We start from the raw sequence: 22,007 nt of genomic DNA, 5'->3' as shown, positions 1-22,007 counted from the left end.
TAGATCTCTGGACTGTGTGGTCCAGTAGAAGGACAACGGGTTGGGGAGGAGGTCAATGCCCAGATCAGCTCCCTGCTCCTCCGGTTTGCCTCTTTTGGCTGTCCAGGTCCAATAAATATATCTAGTGTCTGTTCCGTTGATGCCTTCTGGCTTGCTTCTGTAGAGGGCTGATGTCTCGGGAAGAGAAATGTGGGTGGGAGGTGTGCAACAGGGGGTCACCTTTACATGGCAAACCACCCTGGGGGTCAAGCGCCTTTGTTCAGCATCTACTCCCAAAGAAGAGTAGACAGCCCGCCCCAGCATAAGAGCCCATCACCTCCTTCCTGGACGGTCATGGTGTAAAGGCTCTCCTTTACAACCAGCTGTGTGGGGGAAGGTGGTGTTTTTCTAGGGTTAGAAGCTGGGGTAGGGGCAGGTAGAGACCAAACTCTGTGTTTTCCCAGTGGCTGCTGCAGAGGATCACCAGCAATGGATAAAATCCTTCAGCCTTTGCCTTTTCCTCCACCCTCCCCATCTGCTATTTTCATAAAGTACCAAGTGTTGGCAGAAAACCCTGCTTGAAAAGACAGTTCTGCTTTTATTATGAAGCTGTTTGGGGTGTGGGAATGTTGCGCTGTCTCCTCCCTTTCATCACGTCCCATGGAGGGACCCAACAGGGCACTCCTGGTGTGTCCGGGAGACAAAGAGGCATAAAGACACTCTCTTTAGCATTTTCCCAGGGTTTGAAATTCAGGAGCAGGCTGGACCTGGACTGACAAGAGCTGCAAGCTGCAGTCATCCCGACCTTCCAGTTCAGCCAGCCATCCACCAAAAGAGTCGTCCATCCATTAATCCAACACAGCAGGTACCTGCTCCTGCTCTATCAGCTACTCAGCCATACGTGACATCATAAGGAGTTGTAAAAGCAGAGGGCCTGATGGTGACCAATCAGCTAAACGTAAAAATGTGACTTCACAACCACGTGCACAAGCCAGGGGCCTGATCCTGCCCTATCAGCTACTGAGCCATCATGTGCAAGATCCGAAGCACCTGCACAAGGCAGGGGAATAGAATAGAATGGAACAGGGTAGAATGGAATGGAATAGAATGGAATGGAATGGAATGGAATAGAGTAGAATGGAATAGAGTAGAATGGAATAGAATGGAATAGAATAGAATGGAATAGAGTAGAATGGAATAGAGTAGAATGGAATAGAGTAGAATGGAATAGAGTAGAATATTTTTCAGTTGGAAGGGGCCTACAGCGGGCCTCTAGTCCAACTGCCTGACCACTTCAGGGCTGACCAATAGTTAAATCATATTATTATGGGCATTGTCCAAATGCTTCTTAAACACTGTGTGGTGGTGCATTCCCCTCCCCCCCTTTTTTTTTTTTCCTTTCTCTTTGGCCACTTTACAGTCTCAGGTATTCCAGGCCACAGCTTTTGTGTAGCGAGTTGGTCAGTTAAGCGACCCTTAATTGTGCCAGAAACTCCTACATGGCTGGAGCAGAGTAGCCCTGTCCTTATCAATATTCATATTATGTTTAACGAGGGGAGCAAGAACAAACAGCTGCCCCTGACAGCCTTGAAGCAGGGTGGTATCATCGCTGCTGGAATTCCAATAATTGCCGACCCGAATTGTGGCTCGGATGGAAATTTACTGGTGATTAAAGTCAAACATCTCACAATCCTATAAACAGCAGTCCTAAGTGAGGCCCTTTGAGCTCTCCTGGACCGCCGCGGGCCGCACCAGCATCTCCCTCAGAGCCAGTGAAACTAGCAGGCTCCGAAAGTCTGCTGCCACCAGAACTCCATTGCCGGAGACCGACAACGGAGCCTGGGTGAAATTCTCCACTCCTCGAGGCTCAACCCTCGCCCGCTGAGAAATGCCAAGACATTAGACGTATTTCACTGAACTCGAGGGGAATTTTTAACAGGTATACTGTTTTTATATATGCATTCATGTTTCTGTGTATGCATGTGTGAATCAGTTTAAGTAGTCTGTAGATGTGCGATTTAATTTCAAAGGGAGTCTTGTACTGCTGCATTATTCTTATAGCATTGTTCTTATAACCCGTTGACCCGCAAGGGGCATCAACCACCTCTCTAGGAAGCCTATTGCTGTGTTTGTCCACCCTCTTGGTAAGGAAACGCTTCCTAATGGCCAGTCTAAACCTCCCCTGGTGCAGCTTTGAACTATTCACATGCGTCGTGTTCCACCTCCCTCTGTCCCTTACCTTGCTGCTGAGACATGGAACATGTTGCCCAAAGAAGTTGTGGATGCCCCATCACTGGAAACGTTCAAGGTCAGGTTGGCTGGGGCTTTGAGCAACATGATCACTGAAAGATAACCCTGCATGTGGCAAGGGAGTTGGACCAGATGATCTTTAAACGTCCTTTACCTTACATCCTTTAGATGGGGGGCCCAGAGCTGTGTGGGGCGCACAGTACTCAAAGTGAGTCTGCACCATTGCTGAGTACAGCTGGATAATCCCCTCTTCTGACCAGCTGGTTGTACTGTGTTTGATACCCGCCACGGATGCGGTTTGCCCTCTTGGCTGCCAGGGCACGCTGCTGACGCCTGTTGAGCCCGCTGTCAACCAGCACCCCCAGATCCCTTCTGCAGGGCTGCTCTCCAGCCACTCCTCTCCCAATTTATATTCGTGACCCGAAAACAAATTCCAAGGACAGCATGTAGTCAGCTGGAATCAACACCAAACCACGACTCCGTTCTGCACATAATAACTTAATACAAGCTGACCGTACGTGTTCGCAGTGCAAAGTATTTCAAGAAGTCAAAGAGGCAGAAGGAGAAGGGAAAAACAATTTGTGAAGATGAGAAAGTTCAGCTGTATGGCCAGTGTTATTTGCAGGCATGTTAGCTCCATTGTAACGCGTAGTCTCTGCCTAACTCAAGTTCAAGCTCGGTGATATTCAGGACCTTTGAAAAACAAACAAAAAAGAGCAATGAGTAACTTTGCTCTGAAGATGTCTTGGTTTTCTGCAGCTCATAGAAGACAGCAGGTTCTTATTTCAGATTACTTCTCACCTTCTTAATTCATCTGTTTGGTTATATATATTATATATTATTTTATTATATTCTATTACATTACATTGCATTATATTCTATTTTTTATATTACATTATAATGTGGTGTACTATGTTATGCTATGCTATGTTACTACAGATTTTACATAATATATTTCTATAGTATATATTCCTTATATATAATATTTATATGTTTTAATATATTAATACAGTATCTTTTGGCTTCCCACTAAAAGGCAGAAATAAATGAGACTCAACAGAACACTGAGTTCTGTAGAAAGGGTGGTAAATGAAATTAAACGTCAACTGATTTTAGCTTGGGGGTCTCACTGAACAGTGTGACCATGACTTGTGACAAGACTTGAGTAATTCTGAACGAAAAAAAATTTGCTGCAAAAGTACCCTGAGTTTTTCTAAGATGTCGGTGGTTTTACTTCAGTAAAGAAATATATATTTGAAATTATAGCCAAGAGGTGAATCCCCAAGCGTATAAGAGCACATAACTCATTGCAAAGATCGGATTTCACCATAAACTGTCAGCTCACCTTTTTTTGGCTGTCGTAGTACACAACATGAGGAGATTGGATTGCTTCACCATTCTGCAGTACCGTCACTTCCTGAACGTCTGAAGTCATCCCCAAGATTTCGATTTGCGTAAACGTCAAATTATTTGGATCAGTGTAGCCATGGTGCAAAACCTTTATCTCTAAAATGTTCTGAAGGAAGAGGAAAAAGAAAATCCGTGATTTGTCCTTGGGCAGTTACTTGTCAGAGTTCACTTTTTTGGCCCACTTGGGGCTTACAGTTTTTTACTCTTCTTCAATTTAAAAAAAACCCCTCTCTATGTTGTTATTTATTTTCCAAATGTTGAAGGCTTTGATTTTCCCGGTTCCTCCACTTTCGCAAATCTCTTACAGACCTCTCCGCTACCAGTGGGGTGCTGAATATTAAACAAATTTGTCCTGATGTGAATTTTGCAGCATAAGAAAGGATTAAAACAACGTGTTTTCACAATTCAGACTTTTTCCTCTCATTTTTCCTGTAATGCTCTGAAGTTTCCCAAACTACTGAATTCAGTGGATTTCTATGCATCCACTGGTGATTTCTGAAGTCTTGCAGGTGTTTTGCTAATTTTGCTAATTTTTTTTTTTTAAATTGCCTTTTACAACTGCAAAAATGCTTAGGATGGATTGCAAAACTCTTCATTCCAGACCTAACAAAAGAGGAGTGTGAATTGGGGCAGCGGGGGGAGCATTTCTTGGACCAGCTGACTTGATTTTAGGTAGATAATCAATTCAGTTTCTGTAGTTTGTACCCAATTCTACCAGGTCTCCAGACAGAGAATATTTAAGTTGCCCAGAGACGGTGCTTGCTGGGTCAGATCCCGGCTCCTCTTCCATGCAAATCTGCTATGATAAAATTACACAAATATGAAGTAATTATATTGTTATATTATTGTATTGCATTTTTCGTTATTGGTCAATTTAAGACTGCTTTAATTAAGCTTTTCCTTACCAGCTTTCTGTAAGAGCCAGAAAATGTGCATTTACTATGTAATCTTACAACAGGAAATAACAAAAAACCCTTTTCTCCCTTTTTTAATGTCCAATTACTTAACAAAGTCAAAATGAATGAGAACTAAGAGCATTGATAAAATAGTAATATATTTTGGCCACCTGGAAAACTAATGCAACAGCACACTTTTTTATTACAATACAAAAAGCATTTATGTTAAATAGATAGTCCATACAATTACCATCTAATTTAATTCCAGCTATTCAACTTCTTAAGACCAACATTTAAAGCTGACATGCTGGAAATGCCAATAATTATAATACACACTACTGATCATTGACTTTATTACACAGTAACTGCTCCATGGTCAATCTTCTATGTTGAAGAATAAAGATAAAAACTGAGAATAATGATAAAAACTAAGAATAATGATAAAAAGTAGTCACTAACTGAGTCACTGACTCCACACCAGCCTCTGTTCAAAGAGTTCAATTGTTAATTAAACAATTAACAATTGTTAACAGCAATTAAACAGGTTTTGCCCAACTAGCTTTTCCCTGCTTTTCCATCAGGCCCCTAAAGTGGATATTTGATAGTGGTAGCAGAAAATACTGTCCTCTATTGCAGTGCTGTGCAAGAACATTCATTGGAGTGTGGGAAGAAAGCATTTCTGTACTATTAATAAATAAAATTAAAAATATTTTTATAACAGCATCCATTTCATCTTTATCCTCTTTTTTTAATTTCTATTGTTGGGTATGGTTTATAATGCACATAACAGTACAGTAGCACATGTCTACAAATTATAAATGAATATGCGTATGTGCTTAAAAATTTTTACTGCTAGGGATGCATGGTCAAAGAAAAAAATTTGGAGACAATGGCTCTACCGGGTGCTCATTTATAGACCATTTGAAAGCACTTTCCTGGATCTAACTGTGACTACATTCCAGATTGGATATATTTATTTTGTATATAGCCACTTCTTTCTAGTCTGTCCGAGGAAATTTGTATCCTATATGGAGATATATGCTTAACTGCAAGACTATAAAATATGCACAAGATGATTAGCTAAAATGCATTTATTTACAGAGATGCTAATAAATGATCATAGAACCGTTGAGGTTGGAAAAGCCCTTTAAGATCACCCAGTCCAACCATTAACCTACACTACCAAGTCCACCACTAAACCAGTTAAGGGCAGAGTAGCAATTTCAGGTTTCCTGGCTTGGTGGCTGCATTATTTATAATGAAAGGAAAAACTAGGAATCATTAAGGTTGGAAAGGATCTCTGAGATCATCAGTCCAACCGTCAACCCAACACCCCAGTGCCCACTAAACCATGTCCCACAGTGCCACATCTACCCGGTTTTTGAACACTCTGCAAGCGTGATGCGGAATACACGTCTGACAAAGTACTGGCTTTATTGGATTTCTGCATTCATACGTGTTTTCATTTTCTACAAATCCTTTTTGAAATAAACTGGCATTTTCAGAATTGTAAGAAATTATAATGTCATGAATATACAACAAATACAGCAATAAGCAAAAATAGGCATCTTCTGAATCCAGCTTAAATTTGTTCTTAACACAATTTAATTATATTAGTTGCAATATATTGGACCCTGGACACAAAACACGCCTAAATATCTTCAGGTATAGAAGGAGAATTTGCGAATGGATACGTCTGGGATTTTTACTGTTAAGTTAAAACCTCACTTACCAAAAACCGATGAGCAGATAACAAATCTGACCCACCATCTGTCTTGGAGGTCTCAGGGTGGGCCAGCTACTTAATAATAGACAAATGTGGAATAACTCCACTAAAGTAAATTAAGTTGCCTGATTTATTGCAAAATTAGTTTATCCATCTAGGATATGCTATTGCATGCATTGCTTTTTTTCTTTTTTTTTTTTTAATCAACAATTAAAGACCTGCAACAGTTTTCACGATACTGGGTAAGAGCTAGTCCATCACAGAGGATTAGTGGCATATTGGGATATTGAAACATTTTCTAAAAAGCCAAATTAAAATACCTTAGTTAAACATACAACAATAATCACCCTGGGTGCTCAAAAGCAGTTAGTTAACGTGACATACCTGATTAGCAGTGAATGAGGTCAGCAGATAGACACCGTCTTCATACGCATCTGTTAAAAAGAAAGAATAAAGTAAAATGTATTTGCTATTCACCTTTTTTTTTAAAATTAAATAGAAGAATTGTGCTGCATATTCTAGATACATGTATATGCATTGTGCAAACGTCCTGCTACGTTTTGGTATGTTAAAAAGAAATCACAATTTTATGCATTACTTGTGATAATCTCAGGGATAGCTTATCGTTATTACAAGGATAAGACACTGTAGAAGTAAAGGGGAAGAGACTTCTAGATATGTCTTATCTAAAGATAATTTGAATTTATTAATATCAAGGAAATCAGTTAAAGTTTCCCACTTCATCTGTGGTTATGTTCCCCATAGGTTTGAGAACAGATCCTTATTATATACCTTGTCCTAGGTCCAGGGCACAATTTAATTTATGCAGAATATATATTCTATAAGTAACAACATTATGTTATTATTTTACCATCATTTTACATTTTATTATTTTTATTGTTTCACATTTTACTGTAATTTTAGTTTAATTAATTAAGTTTAATCATTTCACTGTAATTTTTTTTCCGGTTTGTGCTCATGCTTCCTATGCTGTTTTACACAATCATACAATAATCCCAAAATAAAAATTAACCGTTCATGTTAGCAATCCACTGAGCTAAAGAAAGGCAATTTTTATGCATTGTAGACTCTGAATTAGTTAACTTATTATGTAAACAAGAAACTTGGTACTTGCCAATGTGCACCCCGTCGTCCCAATAAAGCTGACCTTCTGCAAGTTGACTATCATTCAAAGCAACAGTAAGTGTCAATGGGTTTTTTCGGCTATGAAAAAAAGAGTATTTTTCTTAGGCAATCAGATTTTATGTTTCGCAAGTTTATATATAATTTATATTATAGACACTGTACACAGCACAGTTTATCTCTGTTACCAATCTTCCCCAATCCATAGCGTTACATTTAAAGGAGGCCATAGGTAGGAAACCAAAAAGAGAAAAATGCCCTAAAGTTAAGGTGCTACCATAGGTATTGATTTTCTCATTTATACAAAATGAGAGATACTTCCAAGCATGGTGTATATTAAACCAGAAAATTTTGGTTTTCCCAGGTTGAAAATAAGGAGTCCAGAAAAATGCTCTCGCTATGTAATTAATGCACAACATATTTGCCAGGCCACTATTTAAATATCTCCCTTAAAAAGAAAAAAAATATTAAATTAAATTTTAATTGCTTGGTTCTTATCATACCTGTAAAATGTAGTATTAGCAGGGCTTTGCTGAGCTAGGATGTAACCACCTCGGATATGGAGATTGATATGTTCCAAAGGAGATGATAAATTTCTGAATTGTCCCCTAAAGCCAATATACTCACCCTGTTTATGATAAAAAAAAAAAAAAAGATAGTCTCTTTGTTGTATTACCCATTTTAAACTTTTTTTTAGAATGAAATTTTGTGAATACATAAATACTAAATAAGTTGTTGCTGCAAATCCTTTTTTAATGCAGAACTACGTATTTTCAAGATAAAATCTGAAATTCTGCATATATAAAACAATTCCACAACACCTGAGAAATGGAGCGACTTTTAAAGCCTGAAGCTCTAAAAATTATTTAAAACTTCTGTCTTCCTCCACTCCATCATTCTTAGAAAAGAAATTATATGTATCATTGAAGGGTTTAAAAAAGAGCAAACATGGAAGCACTTCAAATTACAGATATTATCCCACCTTTTTACTAGTCATGTTGAGCAAGATTACATGAAAACAAACTGATTAATTTAACAAAAAATTAGCCAAATGTGATTTTTTTACATCACTAAAAACTCCTACTGGACACGTGTTGGTAAAACAGAGGTGGTGGTTTCACACTCCACCCCAGCACACTGTACTCCTGTTCAAACATATGAGGAAAAATAAATATAATAATAGTTTTTAAAACTACTTACTGTGTAGTAGTCATACCAGCGGGCATTCGGTAGGTAAGCATTCACTTCCACGGCACCCTAGAATTAAACAGTTTCGGTTTAAGTCTAGTAAAGCCAAAGAGTAAAGTGTAGCTCAAGTCACTTCTAATATTTTCATCCATTTCCAATATTTTCTAATTTTTTTCCAACTTTTCTGTTATTTCTATTTCTGATATTTCACCTGTTCCAGTACAGGGCTGATGAGCAGTGCCGGTCCCCACAGAAATTGTCTATATATGTCCCATGTCGTTTTGTCTTCCACAAACCTGCAAAGTAACAAAAGAGTGGTCAAACCCTCGGTGTCAACCTTTCCCAAAATATTTCCTTGTTGGAGCCTTTTTTCTCAGTAAAACTGCCATTTCCTCAACTGTAAGCATGCTACCAGTAATAACAGGTAATATTATTACCTATTTATTAATAATAGATAATATTTGTTAAAAATTAATCCCATTTTATTTACAAATGTATCAATTAAAGTTTGTCAAGAAAGTATTAAGATACTAATGTGAAAATTGTTAGGGAAATAGCACCTATTACTTAATTTTCATTTCTGCTCTTTCTTCAGGTTTGCTGGCTTACATCTACGTATATAATAAATTTTTATTTAGAACACAAAACTTTAAAAAAAATCACTTTTTCTTGGTATTAGCAACAGCAAAATTAAATAGTGGCCCAATTACTTTCTGGTTTGTACTTTTTTTTCTTTTTTTTTTTTGGACAGGTACTTTATCAGTATCAAGTCTTGGATTAGTCAAAATTAGGCCAGGATTACATGCTGACAATTCAGTGGATTTTAGTAGAAGAAAAGCATTTGTAAATATTAGACTTCATCTTTAACGTTAAGTCATTAACCAGTCTTTGGCACATATTGCCCCTTCTGACCAGGTACAAATAAAGTCTTATGTCTCTAAAAATATGTCTTTTTTAAAAACAAACTGCTATAAAAGCCTTTTTTTAAAAAAACTGCTGTATCAGTTTAGCCAAAAGAAATTACCTTGCCCTGCAAACATCTCAAGACGTGTGTCAAAACCCCCTATTTTCTCCCTCTTTTTCCGTTTCTCTGCTTCATTTTTTTTTCCAGCTATTTTTGCAACACGTGCTCTCTGATTCTATGTATATCCAGCACCAGGCAGAATGTCTTTGCTGAATGCCACTAGGGATAATGAGAATGAGCTTTAAAATGTATATGTCAATTATATTTTTATATAAGAAAGAAATGCTGACGTTGTGGGAAATGGAGACCTTGAGCTGTCACAGCAAGCCGATGCTGAACATGAGTATCCTCAACCCCTTGCCAGTTTTAAAACAAAAATCACTATAACTGAGGGAAAACCTTTTCACAAGGACCACAGAAATCCTGTGGACTTCAGCGGGAAGGAAGTGAGCAGGAAGGACCACACTTACTCATGGAGCAGAGGGCGGATGACAGTGCTGCCATGAGCATTGGCTTCATACATCAACGTGTACAAATAGGGTAAGAGGGTATATCTTATATTTAGCACTTTCCTGGAAATGTCTTCAAATGTTGAATTCCAGGCAACAGGATCTTGCCTCTAAACAAGAGAAAAGAGTCTTTTGTTATTCAACAGGATTATTTGGGCTTATTAAATGGGCTCAGGTTAAGCCAGGGGAGGTTTAGGTTGGATATCAGGAAAAATTTCTTCACAGAAAGGGTGGTCAGGCATTGGAACAGGTTGCCCAGAGAGGTGGGGGAGTCACCGTCCCTGGAAGTGTTCAAAAAACGGGTAGGCGTGGCACTCTGGGACATGGTTTAATCTACCCTTGATTGGTTCAGTGGTGGACTTGGTGGTGTAGGTTAATGGTTGGACTGGATGATCTTAAAGGTCTTTTCCAACCTAAATGATTCCATGATTCTATGATTTTGTTGGGAAGAGATGGGGGAAAGAAACCCCTCATGTTTAGCGTCTTTTTTTCATCTTATACATCATCCATAAATTCATACAATTTAGCGGCAGCTAAGTGTCAAACCTGCCTCAGAATCGACACAGCAAAGCATAGCTGAGGAGATCTGGGTGGACCCTTGCAAATTCCTTGTCCTCCTCTAATTTAGAGTACCTTTATTCATTTCTCTGTTCTTTAATGAAGGGTAAATAGCTCTGCTCTGCTCAGCCTAAAGCTATAATGAGGATAAAAATGCTGTTTCCCTCACTGCCATTTTTCCAATTATCTTGTTTTTTCTACCACACAGTCCTTAGACAGCACAGTCCTGCATTTAGACAGTTATTTTCATTTATTCTTAAAAGAAATATGATATTTTATAGCAGGAAGTGGGGAAAGTAGAGTAATATTAGATACTTAGGAATCTCATTCCACTGTTCTACTTTTCTAATTTGCTGGAAAATGAGTGTCGTGGTTTAGCCCCAGCCCCAGCTCAGCACCACGCAGCCGCTCGCTCACTGCCCCTACCCCGATGGGATGGGGGAGAGAATCGGAGGAGTAAGAGTGAGAAACACTCCTGGGTTGAGAGAAGAACAGTTTAATAATTGAAATAAAGTAAAATAGTAATGCTAATAGTAACAGTATAATAATGATAATAATAATAATGATACACGAAGCAAGTGCTGCCCAATGCAATTGCTCACCACCCGCCGACCGATACCCAGACAGTTCCCGAGCAGCGATCGCTGCTCCCCGGCCAACCCCCCCAGTTTCTATACTGCCCATGACACTGTATGGTATGGAGTGGCCCTTGGGGGCAGTTGGGATCAACTATTCTGGCTGTGCCCCCTCCCAGCTTCTTGTGCACCTGGCAGAGCATGGGAAGCTGGAAAGTCCTTGACTAGCATAAGCAGCACTCGGCAACAACTAAAAAAATCAGCGTGTTATCAACATTCTTCTCCTACTAAATCCAAAACACAGCACTATGTCTGCTACTAGGAAGAAAATTATCTCTATCCCAGCCGAAACCAGGACATGAGAAATAATTAAGGATGACAACATAAAGGTCAGTTTTGCCCCTTTAAATGTGTGTAGCCATAAAAGTAATTATTTTAGTCTCATAAGTGTGGTATGTTGAAATAAAAATGGACTACATGAAAAAAAATAACTATTTTAGTCTTGTAGAGGCGGTGTGTTTAAGTAGAACTGGAACATATGAAAAATATCCATTTTCTTCTTGTAGATGTGGTGTGTTTACCTAAAAATGGCATATACAGGGAATAAAAAAATGTAGGAAATGGGGAAAAAACGGGAAATAAAAAAAACTCAGGCAAAGCAAATATGGAAGGCGCCCACCTTGGCTCCTTTTCCATTGTGATTCCTCGAATATGGGTAAAAGGCACCCAGCTCCATCCATCGAGCACACAGCTCATACTCCGAGTCTCCGAAGAAGCCACAGATATCTGCTCCTGTCTGAAAATTAAAAAAAAAAATCCAATGGCAATACCATACATTTTTGTTAATAAAGATAACTGAAATACGAGTCAATAAATCGGGAGCTTACGTAAGATATTCCAAAGAGACTAAACTCCATCATACCTGCAAGGAAAAAAAAAAATTCAATAATAACTGTGCTTTTTTATTTGGTACGGTAAGGGTTGCATAGATCATACAACTCGGGATGAGAAAAAGAATTTCCAGAATTCCCCAGGAAAGCTGGTTCTTAAGCAAACCAGCAGATTTTGGGCAACAGGGAGAGGATGATGGGAAGGTGATAGAGGATGAATTTGAGGACAATGTGGTGCTCAAACCCATGCAATCAAACCCAATTCCTATAGAAACCAGGAAAACTTTCTTAAGAGGCAATAAGAAGAAAAAAAAGGTCAGGAAGAAATTGGCCGTAAATTCTGATTGCTCAACTGAGTAGCCCATTTTGGCTGAAAAAATGTGATTATTAGGAAGGAAACCAAGAAGAAACATCAAATAAGTTGGTTATAGGTTGTGTTGACCTACCGATGATGGATTTATCGAGCTGATTCCAGGCTGCCCTGTTGTCCCCCAGCCAATGTCCCGACCACTTTCCACTGCTGGGGTAGGTTGAACGGGTAACAACAATTCCTCGCTCCTTTGTGATATTCCGCAAGGCACTGGGGTTGCACATGGGAGAAGAAGCCAAGAGGATGAGAACTAAGACAATCATAAAAGGTCTTATGCACGACTCTGAAAATAAAATTGGCGGCTTATTTTTCTGTAGGAAAGTGCTGCTGTCCTGTCGTTGTGAGCATAAGCAGCCATAAACCCAGTCGAGATGTGGTTTTTTATTGGCATTCGCTATGATCCACACATCTGCAGAAACTAAGAATTGTCAACCAGCTTGTAGTTAGAAAATGAATTGGCAAAGCGAGGCGGCACTAAATTAAGGATTTCCAGTTAAGGCCAATGACTTTATGGGAAAACAGAAGTGTAGCCCAGCTTACACATTTTTTAAGGGTTACGTGATCTGGTCCAGGGCACATTAGTCCCTTTTTGCAATACCAGAAAACTTGCAGCAACAGTTAAAATATTTCATTTCCTTAAATAAGTCTTTGACCACTACAGCAAGATACCTCTAAAGGTAACCAAGTCAAAAAAAGTCTAAAGTCAAAAAGGAAGGTCAAGAAAAGTCAAAAAACAAAGTACAAAAAATTAAATTAGCTGAGGCAGAATTTATGCTGCTTAATTTCTCTGATGATGATTCTGGCACTTTTTGCTAAAACATATGCCGTTCATCTATCTTCTGTGACTACAGTGTATGCATTAGCTGTCTGATTTCTTAGGAGAATTCCTCTGCAATCTGTCAAGATTCACAAAAATACACTAGTTAAAGCCCTTCATTGATGAAATCGCTTTGCTCTCTTGGTACCTCCACTGTGATGGCCTAAGAAGCTGCTTACTGTCTCTTTTTCTACAAGATTTGCAGTTTTTGTGATGATAGAATTCCTGTGAAAACATACTATTCACTTAAATCCCCTTAGTAATGAAACCAGACTAATGTAGTGTAATTATTTCTTCCAAGATACACAGTAAGTCGTCTGGTCTCTTTTATTTCTTTGCAATATATTATAATATAGATATTTACATATATGATATATTTTTGTATCTTTATATATATAAAAGATATGTATTGATATATAATATATGCTAATTCATTATATTATAATACTATAGCATATTATGATAAATAATTATAAAGTTATGATACACAATATTATCTACTACAATATACTGTAGTGCCTCTTAGAAGAAAACATTTCTTAACAGACTTAATATTCAGAACCAATGATAATATTCCCCTTCATGTTCAATTGCTGTCTACCTACAATAACCAAATTCCTTTAGATTTGGCTGATAATAAAAGCATTATTACGTCCTTCCTGTCTTGTCAGCAAAATTGTGAATGCTTCAGCTTCAAGGGACGCAATGCCACGTTGCTAAATGAAACACCCCCTCACTCAAAAATTCAAGCAGACTTGATGTTTTTCTTTATTTATGTTAATATAAATGTTACTAGGGGGGTTAAAGTCGTGAAGCTCTATAAAGAAACACTGTTCCTTGCTTGTTTGTTAAACTGGAAATGAAACACTAGTATATTATCCTTACATCAGAAGTTATCAAAAATAGACTACAATATGATTCGGTATGATATATATCATAAAATTTGTCTTGGAACTGAGAAAACCTTAGAAGGAAAATCTAGGCACGCGATTTACATTTCAGGAGTCAGTTTTCCCTTTTCAGCACCATTTAATTTATTTTAATGATACTCACTTAATGGCTGTATTATAGCCTATATTTTAAAATCTCCATTCATCTTCCCTCCCTTGACGTAAGGCCAAAAGAAGATCAACACTATAAATAAGCCATATTGTCATAGAAATACATGGAAACAAAAATTTTTGTGTACTTGAATTACTCTAAGCATTTGAGACTGTCATTAACTAATTGCTTTTGATTGATTAATCAAAGTGTTCAGATTTGTTCTCAGTTCTGTCTTGTAAAGGACAGAAGAGTGTTTTGGGGGTGGGGTTTTGGGGGGAAATTATTCACTTTGAATTGAAGAACTGAAGATATTCAGATGGAAAGAAAAATTATGAGACAAAAAATGATTTCTGGTAAATAAGCTGGGGAAATTTTTTGTCATGAGAATGTAGACCCTGAATATTAATTTGCCACATATTTTGGAAAGAATGAAAAAAATATAACTTACTCGAGGGTAGGTTTTGTTTGTGACCATCCATACAGGTTGTGGACGTTGTAGTGACTGACTGGGGAACCATCTGGGAGATATTGCTGACCTTCCATGCAGAGCGTTTTGAAAGTCAGTCCCTCCGATCTAGATCCTAACTCTATTGGAAAGGGAATGAAGACACTCGCATTTTAACAATGTATTTTATTTTAAATAAAACAACATTTTAGGTTTTCTGCGGTTGAATTCCAGAAATTTAGGAAATTTTGAAATTCTGTTTCAGAAATTTAGGAAATTTTGAAATCCCTGATACTCCCGTGTAAGTATCAGGGTCTGCAAGAGAAATAGTAACTCAGTTATAGATGGTCTTACTGAAGAGGACCGAAGAGTAAACAGAATACATCCTAACTCAGAAAATATTGCAAGTCTTTGTAAATGCTACCATATCAGCCATATACCCAGAAAACTTGAGGGGAAAGTCTATTTCTGAATACTCTGAGAAATTATATTTAAACACAACAGGGAGCAACAGAAGTATTCTAATAAAGCACTAGTGAGTTATTGCCAATTAGCACTACTCTACACCAGCACTCAAGTAAAGCCCTGCTAAGAAGAGGGGGTATTTCAAGACCATTTCTCAAAATAATAAGGCCTAAGCCTTATAATTTTACATATATGTAACTATTAATCAGAGGAGGCACAAGGATTTTTTCAGAAGTTTTAGTCATGAATTGCATTTTTCATCTGGGAAAACTAAACAAAACCCTGAAAGCCATATCCTTGACAATGTCCAAAGCAAATTACCTAGATAGAAAATAGATACCAAAATCTAGCAAAAAAAAAAAAATCTTAATTTTCAGAAGTGCCATGTAGTTCTCACCATCAAAGATAGCAGTTAAGGGCATTGATCATCTGCAAAAACTGGTTGACTTTCTGTTATGGGTTCAATTATGGATTTGACTACCTAATTTTAGGCGTTTATGCCACGTCTAGCATGTGAGAAGTTCGATAGAAACCAGAGTGACCCAAAACATTTACATCGTTTACAGCAGCAATCAGACTTACGGGGTACATATGGTGGAAAGTTTAGCTGTTGATTTCTACAGCCACCAACGGCACCGTTAACGAAGCTTGCAGGTTCGTTCATGTCCTGAAAACATAAAGCAAAGTGCCAGATGAACAAATTTCTCCTAAATTTGGGCAATTAGTTCCTTTCAGCTATTTTCATTTGTGCCCCCAATATTTAATTCCCTTTGTCAGTGGGCTGACCAAAGAAATTAAATGAAGAGGAAAATTCATATTTTCAGGACCACCCATTGCATTTCTTTTTTAATCAGTATAAAACAATGGTTCAACGAGAGAAATTTTTCTGAGCAATTCCCTTCATAGACAGATTCTGAATATCTCATTTCCCAGAGAGTAAAGCGTCAAGTTCATAGAGATTAATTGAAGGCAGATGCTTCACTTTTAAGACATTCTTATTTATCAATTGTATTTCCTGAAAAGGGCAGGTTTTCCTCTGTCTAAAATAGAAATCAATACAGAAAATACAGCTACAGATATGTAAATTACTAAAATCTCTGAATTTTGTAATGATGGCTCTTGTCCTCAGTGCCTGTGGTCCTCTGGTTGCAGCAGTACGCCAGAGCTGGGGTACAGGAAAATACCAAATATTTTACTGGGTTCCTAGGCGTTTGGGGGTTTTCTATAGGAATATATTAATATTTTATAGACTGTACAGCTGTTGCAAGTCCACTTCATTTAAGAAACAAGCTAAACCTGTCATTTATCTCATTTTGCCTCACAGAAGTAATAACAGTAAAAAATAATAGTCTCTCATTGCAAAAAAAAAAAAAAACCAAAACAAAACCCCAACCCAAAAAACCCAACCCCTTAGGAACTTCTAGAAGAAAAACAACACTGTAAAAGAGCCATTAGGCAGGTCAAAAGTAGATAATGAATGTTTGAGAAAGTAAAATTTTTCAACAGGCAAAAAAATACAACAAATAGTGATGTTGTTAACAGGAAGAAGGATTTTTAAACTTTAGTTGACCATTTATGATTTTTAGCATTAAATGTCTGTATCCTTCCTTCCTTGAAGGCCTCAGAACATTGCTGGGTTTTGAGGTGTTGAGAACTAATCTTAGGATAAAAAGATGCAGAAAAATCTCAGAAATAGAATAATTTTTTACACTTACGATCCATAGGCCGTCAAACTTCAAGCTTTTCGATGCATTGTGTGGGTTGGTGTAGACTTCTGTGATTTCTCTCATCCACCATTCAGCTGTGGAATTGCGGAAGAAATCTGGAAATGCTACATATGCTCGGTAGAGCTGTAAAGGTCATAGAAAAAAAAAAGAAGCAGCATAGACACAGGACACTGTCCCACTACTAAAATGTTGGAATTTAATTTTTTTTGTTATTTAAAATTCAATTTTTTCTTAAATAATGCACGGTTTTTCTACAGTTTTTAGATGTTTTGGCAGAAAGGCTGGACAGTTTCTGCAAATCACTCTTATGTTATTTAGGTTTTTTTGATGTTCAGGTAGAAAAACTGGTCACTTTCTGCATCTCACTTCTTAGATTAAATTTTATTAGCCAGTTCACTGCTATAAACCTTAATGAATTTGCTGCTCCTTCTCTATTTGTATCAGTCACCAAAAGATTTACCTCCACTTGGGTTTCCCAGTCCAGTGTGTCATTAACTTCTACGTTGGGTAGATCTGGCCAGACCTAGTAGGAGGAGAGAGATGTTAAAATAATTACATTAAACTGGATAAAAAAAAAGAGTATCAACAGCAATACAGCTTTGCTGCTACATAGTCCAACGGCAACGCAAACTGAAGACTTTTCCATTCGTAGCGCTCAAAGTGTCAACTAAATTCGGGAATGTATGTGATATTAGAAGTCTCCTCAATGTCTAACTGGCATGATCCTTATTTGGCTAAAATAATCAGCTTTAAGAACAGCACCTTTGCATAGACGATGTCATTGGTATTGGGCCATTTTATGAAGACATCCTTCTCCAAACCTCTTGTGAAGGCGGGGTAATCGGTTTCATTACCAGATATGGCTGGATCCTGAAATTAAAGGTAATACAATTTTACTTCTATGCTCAAAAGACAAATGCAGAAATGCTGCTAAATGCATTCCATATTCTGCAACGTCACACCGTAATTTAAAACCAGAATTCAACACTCACCAGGATTAGGATAAACCTCATTCCTTCTTGTTTTATTTTAGTAATTAGAGCCGGTAATCCAGTGAAGCGTGGGTTAAGGGTGAAGTCCAGTTGCCGTTCCATATAATCAATATCCGCATACTGGACATCCTGTAGTTCACACACACACACACACAAAAAAAAAAAAGGCTTTTTTTGGTCATTTCCTGAATGAAATCATCCATGAGCAACTTCATCATCCCTTTGCAAAATTAAGCAAACTACTGACTTTTTTTTGAAATGTAAAATTGGAATCTGTTGCAGTTTAAAGCTCAGGTTATCAGATGAACAGACTTCCACAACCTATCCAGTCTGAAATTCAGCTTTCACTACCATATTTATTGTGAAGAAAATAGGAATTCATACATGCAAGCAAAAAAACCTCCCCTGGATTTGTGCATATGTATAAATATATGCCGATATACACATTGCCTGCATACATTTGAATACACACTGTCCAGAAACAAGGGAACCAGTTGCTCCATACTGACATAATTTGATGTTAATTACCTGTAAAATGAAAGCCATGCTTAATTTAGGTATAATTTGGTTAGGTCTAAAGCTTTTGCAACTTTCCCCAAAACATGCCAAAAAGTAGCTTTCTCAGCACAAGATATTGTATAATGCAAATGAAGTTGCTTTATCTTGCTTCCCTTGTGTTTCCTTGTAAAGTGCATGGAGAAGTTGGACAATGGCATTAATCACAGGATTTCTTTTACTGTTTTAAATTAGACAATACCCCAAAGACAGAAATTCAAGTGCCATCACAAGCTGTAACGGCTCTCAACATACATAGGGTATTCTGGCTGCTTTCATGTCTTCCACCAACTTCGCAATTTCAGTGTCATTTTCATATCCGTAGCGGCATAACTGGAATCCCAGTGCCCAGTAGGGTGGCATGACTGGTCGCCCAACCAGCTAAAAATTAAAAAGAAAGAATACTTATTGCACATAGGTGAAAACAGAACGAAACACCACCAACAAAAAACCCAAAAATTAAGAAAAACAAACAAACAAACAAAAGCAAAGCAAACCAAGCCAAACAAAAAAACCCCACCCAAAACACTTTGAATTTGCAATAGGAGAATCGTACCGCAGTGTATTCCTGAACAACAAGCGCTGGTGTTGGCCCCAAAACCATGTAAAAGTCCAGAATGCCCCCAGTTGTGCGATACGTCAGAGCAGGTGTAGGCTGGAAGGTCACATCTGGAAAACCAAGGCAGGACAAGGAGGCAACAAATGCCTGGGTAAGGCAAAAACTGAAAATTGAAATAAAAGACATTGAGAAAATAAAGTGGATTTTTGTTTTTTTCACCCATTGCATTGCTGTTAAGCAAGAGAACTCCATGGGCGTTGCCATCTTCTTCAAGACCCATGTAGAACGGCTGGAAACCATATGAATTCAACTTGTACTGCAAAAGAAATAAAGTATTTTCTATTGGAAAGACATCATAAGCATTCAGTTATTTGCATCTACCAATAAGTAATCCATTATAAATAACAAGGTTAATAAATTATCAGATACACAAAGGTCAAGTGTGCAACAAGGAATCTTGCATGTTGAACATGCAGCAGGAAATGTTGACCAGGAGCAATCATTTTCAGCTTCAAATCTTGAAGTCAATCTCTTTCCGATGGCTGAAGGCAGGAAGGGAAGAAAATATATTTCTAGCTTTAAACATTGTTAATACAAAATGGCTTCCCTAGGAGAAAAATTTTTCTTCTTTTCAAACACTTCCAGGTAGCCTTTATCATCAAGACAAGCTGGTGACTTTCTCTTATTTTTCATTTACCCAAAACATTTCAAATTTTCAAATTATAGCTGTAATAAGACACCACTAGTCTATGATCCCTTGTGAATTGCCAATATTTGTGTTATGCAAAACCCAATACTTAGGTATTCAGAAATATACATTTTTTTTTTTCGTTTGACTCTCTAAGTCCTAATACAATCCCAAAGTTGTAAGACTTTGCTCAGGTCTGACCCAGGAGGGCAGATCATAGAATCATAGAATGCTTTGGGTTGGAAAGGGCCTTTAAAGGTCTCCTAGTCCACCCCCCTGCAATAAGCAGGGTCAACTAGACCAGATCGCTCAGAGCCCTGTCCAAGCTGAACGTGAATGTGTCCAGGGGTGGGGCATCTATCTCCCCGCTGGGCAACCCCTTCCGGTGCCTCACCACCCTCAGTGTAAAAAATTTCTTTCTTATGTCTAGTCTAAATCTATTCTTCTTTAGTTTAAATCCACTATTCCTTGTCCTGTCACGACAGGCCTTGCTAAAAAGCTTGTCCCCGTCCTTCCCATTGGCCCCCTTTAAGCACTGGAAGTCTGCAAGGAGGCCTCCCCGCAGCCCCCTCCTCTCCAGGCTGAGCACCCCCAGCCCCCCAGCCTGGCCCCGCAGCAGAGGGGCTCCGGCCCTCGGGGCATTTCTGTGGCCTCCCCCGGCCCCGCTCCAGCAGCTCCGTGTCCTTGTCCGGCCCTCGGGGCATTTCTGTGGCCCCCTCTGGCCCCGCTCCAGCAGCTCCGTGTCCTGTGCTGAGGGCCCCGAGCTGGGCGCAGGGCTGCAGGGGGCTCTGCCCAGAGCGGGGCAGGGGGGCAGAATCCCCTCCCTCGCCCCGCTGCCCACGCTGTGGGGATGCAGCCCAGGGTGGGGTTGGCTTTCTGGGCTGCCAGCGCACATTGCCGGCTCGTGTCCGGCTTTTCACCCCCAGCACCCCAAGCCCTTCTCCGCAGGGCTGCTCTCCATCCCTCCATCCCCAGGCTGTGCTGATAGCGGGGGCTGCCCCGTCCCAGGCGCGGGACTGGCTATCTCCGTAGCCAATCAACACCAGTTGATACAAAACAAAAAAAGGAGAAATTCCAGAAAAGAAAGCAAAATGGGGATTCCCTCACACACACTTACTCCAGGAGGCTGGTCCCTGGTGAACATTCCCCAGGTATGCCAGTTCATGTCACGTCGAAACACGGTGTGTTCGGTTTCGCCAAACCCGTACAAATATCGTGAAGGCAAACGGGTAGAAATCTGAATAAACATGTCGCTGAAGGTGAAAGTTGGTAGCTGAGAATCCCAGCTGAAAAGGAGGAAAATAGAACAGGATGTCAGCAATATCAGCACGGGGCGTAGACAGAGGTCACCCTTTCAAAGCTAGCTTTTTCTCTAAAAATCTCATTATTCACAAAGTTGGAACAAAACCATTATGGTTATCCAGAAAACTTAAACAACATTTGTGTAGAAGTGTAGGAAATGGTTGTGTCTCCCAGATACTTGGGAACTGCATAAAAACTAGTGTTTGGAAATGTCTACGCTTTGTACTTGAAGATGGTGTAGAGGACTTTTAGCCAGTATCAAAGTACGAGGTGGCAGGGAAAAACACCTCAGCCAATTTGGGGAAAGAATAGGGTCTTGTCCAGGTCACCTTCTCCACCCTTCCTCTGGGTTAATATTCTCACACTTATGGAAAGGTCAAATGACTGCCACTGCAGCACAGTTTAGTATTTGACAGATGCGGCCATTTTATGGGAGAGATGCAAAAACTGGTTACATGGCATTTAGAACAGACTGGACAGTAAAATGTTTTGGCAGGAAAAAAGAGAAGGGAAGAAACAAAAAGGGAGGGGAAGAAGTAATTAAATGAAAAATTAAAAGAAAAATAATTAAATTAAATTTATAAATAAAATCAAAATTAAATTAACAAAATGAAAAGGAAAATTTAAAGTAGCAAAACGAAATTACAAAATTAAAAGAGAAAATTAGATGAAAAAATTAAAGTAGCAAAATTAAATGAAACATTGAAATTAAATAAGCATGGCTTACATCACTGTCCCTGTGCTTCTGCGTCGAACCTGGATGCCAAATGGATTGTTCTGAACTGTTACGTCATAAAGTCGATTCTTGACTGTGCTCTCTGGGGACTTGGGGAGATTTAGCGGTACCGGCACCTCATATCGTTCATTTGCATAATCATAGATCTACGCATGGAAAAATAATTCATTTATTATTATTTAAATATATTGATTCCAGTGCATTTTTATGTATGGTAAA

General features: G+C 38.7%; 1 protein-coding gene across 1 annotated transcript in view; it reads right to left on the bottom strand.

Moving 5' to 3' along the window:
* Nucleotides 1–2,859: 2,859 nt before the first annotated feature.
* LOC104032885 (maltase-glucoamylase-like) overlaps nt 2,860–22,007 on the bottom strand; it is a 49,097-nt gene continuing 29,949 nt past the window's right edge. Inside the window, exons 27-48 of the mRNA XM_075727505.1 lie at nt 21,780–21,934; nt 20,868–21,036; nt 19,282–19,378; nt 19,060–19,172; nt 18,759–18,884; nt 17,949–18,077; nt 17,719–17,826; nt 17,417–17,479; nt 16,945–17,079; nt 15,812–15,896; nt 14,768–14,906; nt 12,535–12,668; nt 12,086–12,120; nt 11,878–11,994; nt 10,027–10,175; nt 8,804–8,888; nt 8,605–8,661; nt 7,908–8,032; nt 7,397–7,485; nt 6,646–6,695; nt 3,575–3,745; nt 2,860–2,922 (exon numbers count right to left, since the gene is read on the bottom strand). Coding sequence (XP_075583620.1) covers nt 2,860–2,922; nt 3,575–3,745; nt 6,646–6,695; nt 7,397–7,485; nt 7,908–8,032; nt 8,605–8,661; nt 8,804–8,888; nt 10,027–10,175; nt 11,878–11,994; nt 12,086–12,120; nt 12,535–12,668; nt 14,768–14,906; nt 15,812–15,896; nt 16,945–17,079; nt 17,417–17,479; nt 17,719–17,826; nt 17,949–18,077; nt 18,759–18,884; nt 19,060–19,172; nt 19,282–19,378; nt 20,868–21,036; nt 21,780–21,934 — 2,394 coding nt within the window. The remainder of the gene's footprint in view (nt 2,923–3,574; nt 3,746–6,645; nt 6,696–7,396; nt 7,486–7,907; nt 8,033–8,604; nt 8,662–8,803; nt 8,889–10,026; nt 10,176–11,877; nt 11,995–12,085; nt 12,121–12,534; nt 12,669–14,767; nt 14,907–15,811; nt 15,897–16,944; nt 17,080–17,416; nt 17,480–17,718; nt 17,827–17,948; nt 18,078–18,758; nt 18,885–19,059; nt 19,173–19,281; nt 19,379–20,867; nt 21,037–21,779; nt 21,935–22,007) is intronic.

The sequence above is a fragment of the Pelecanus crispus genome, unplaced genomic scaffold (assembly GCF_030463565.1).
Source record: "Pelecanus crispus isolate bPelCri1 unplaced genomic scaffold, bPelCri1.pri SCAFFOLD_91, whole genome shotgun sequence".
NCBI lineage: Eukaryota > Metazoa > Chordata > Aves > Pelecaniformes > Pelecanidae > Pelecanus > Pelecanus crispus.
This window is presented reverse-complemented; position numbering and strand designations above follow the sequence as displayed.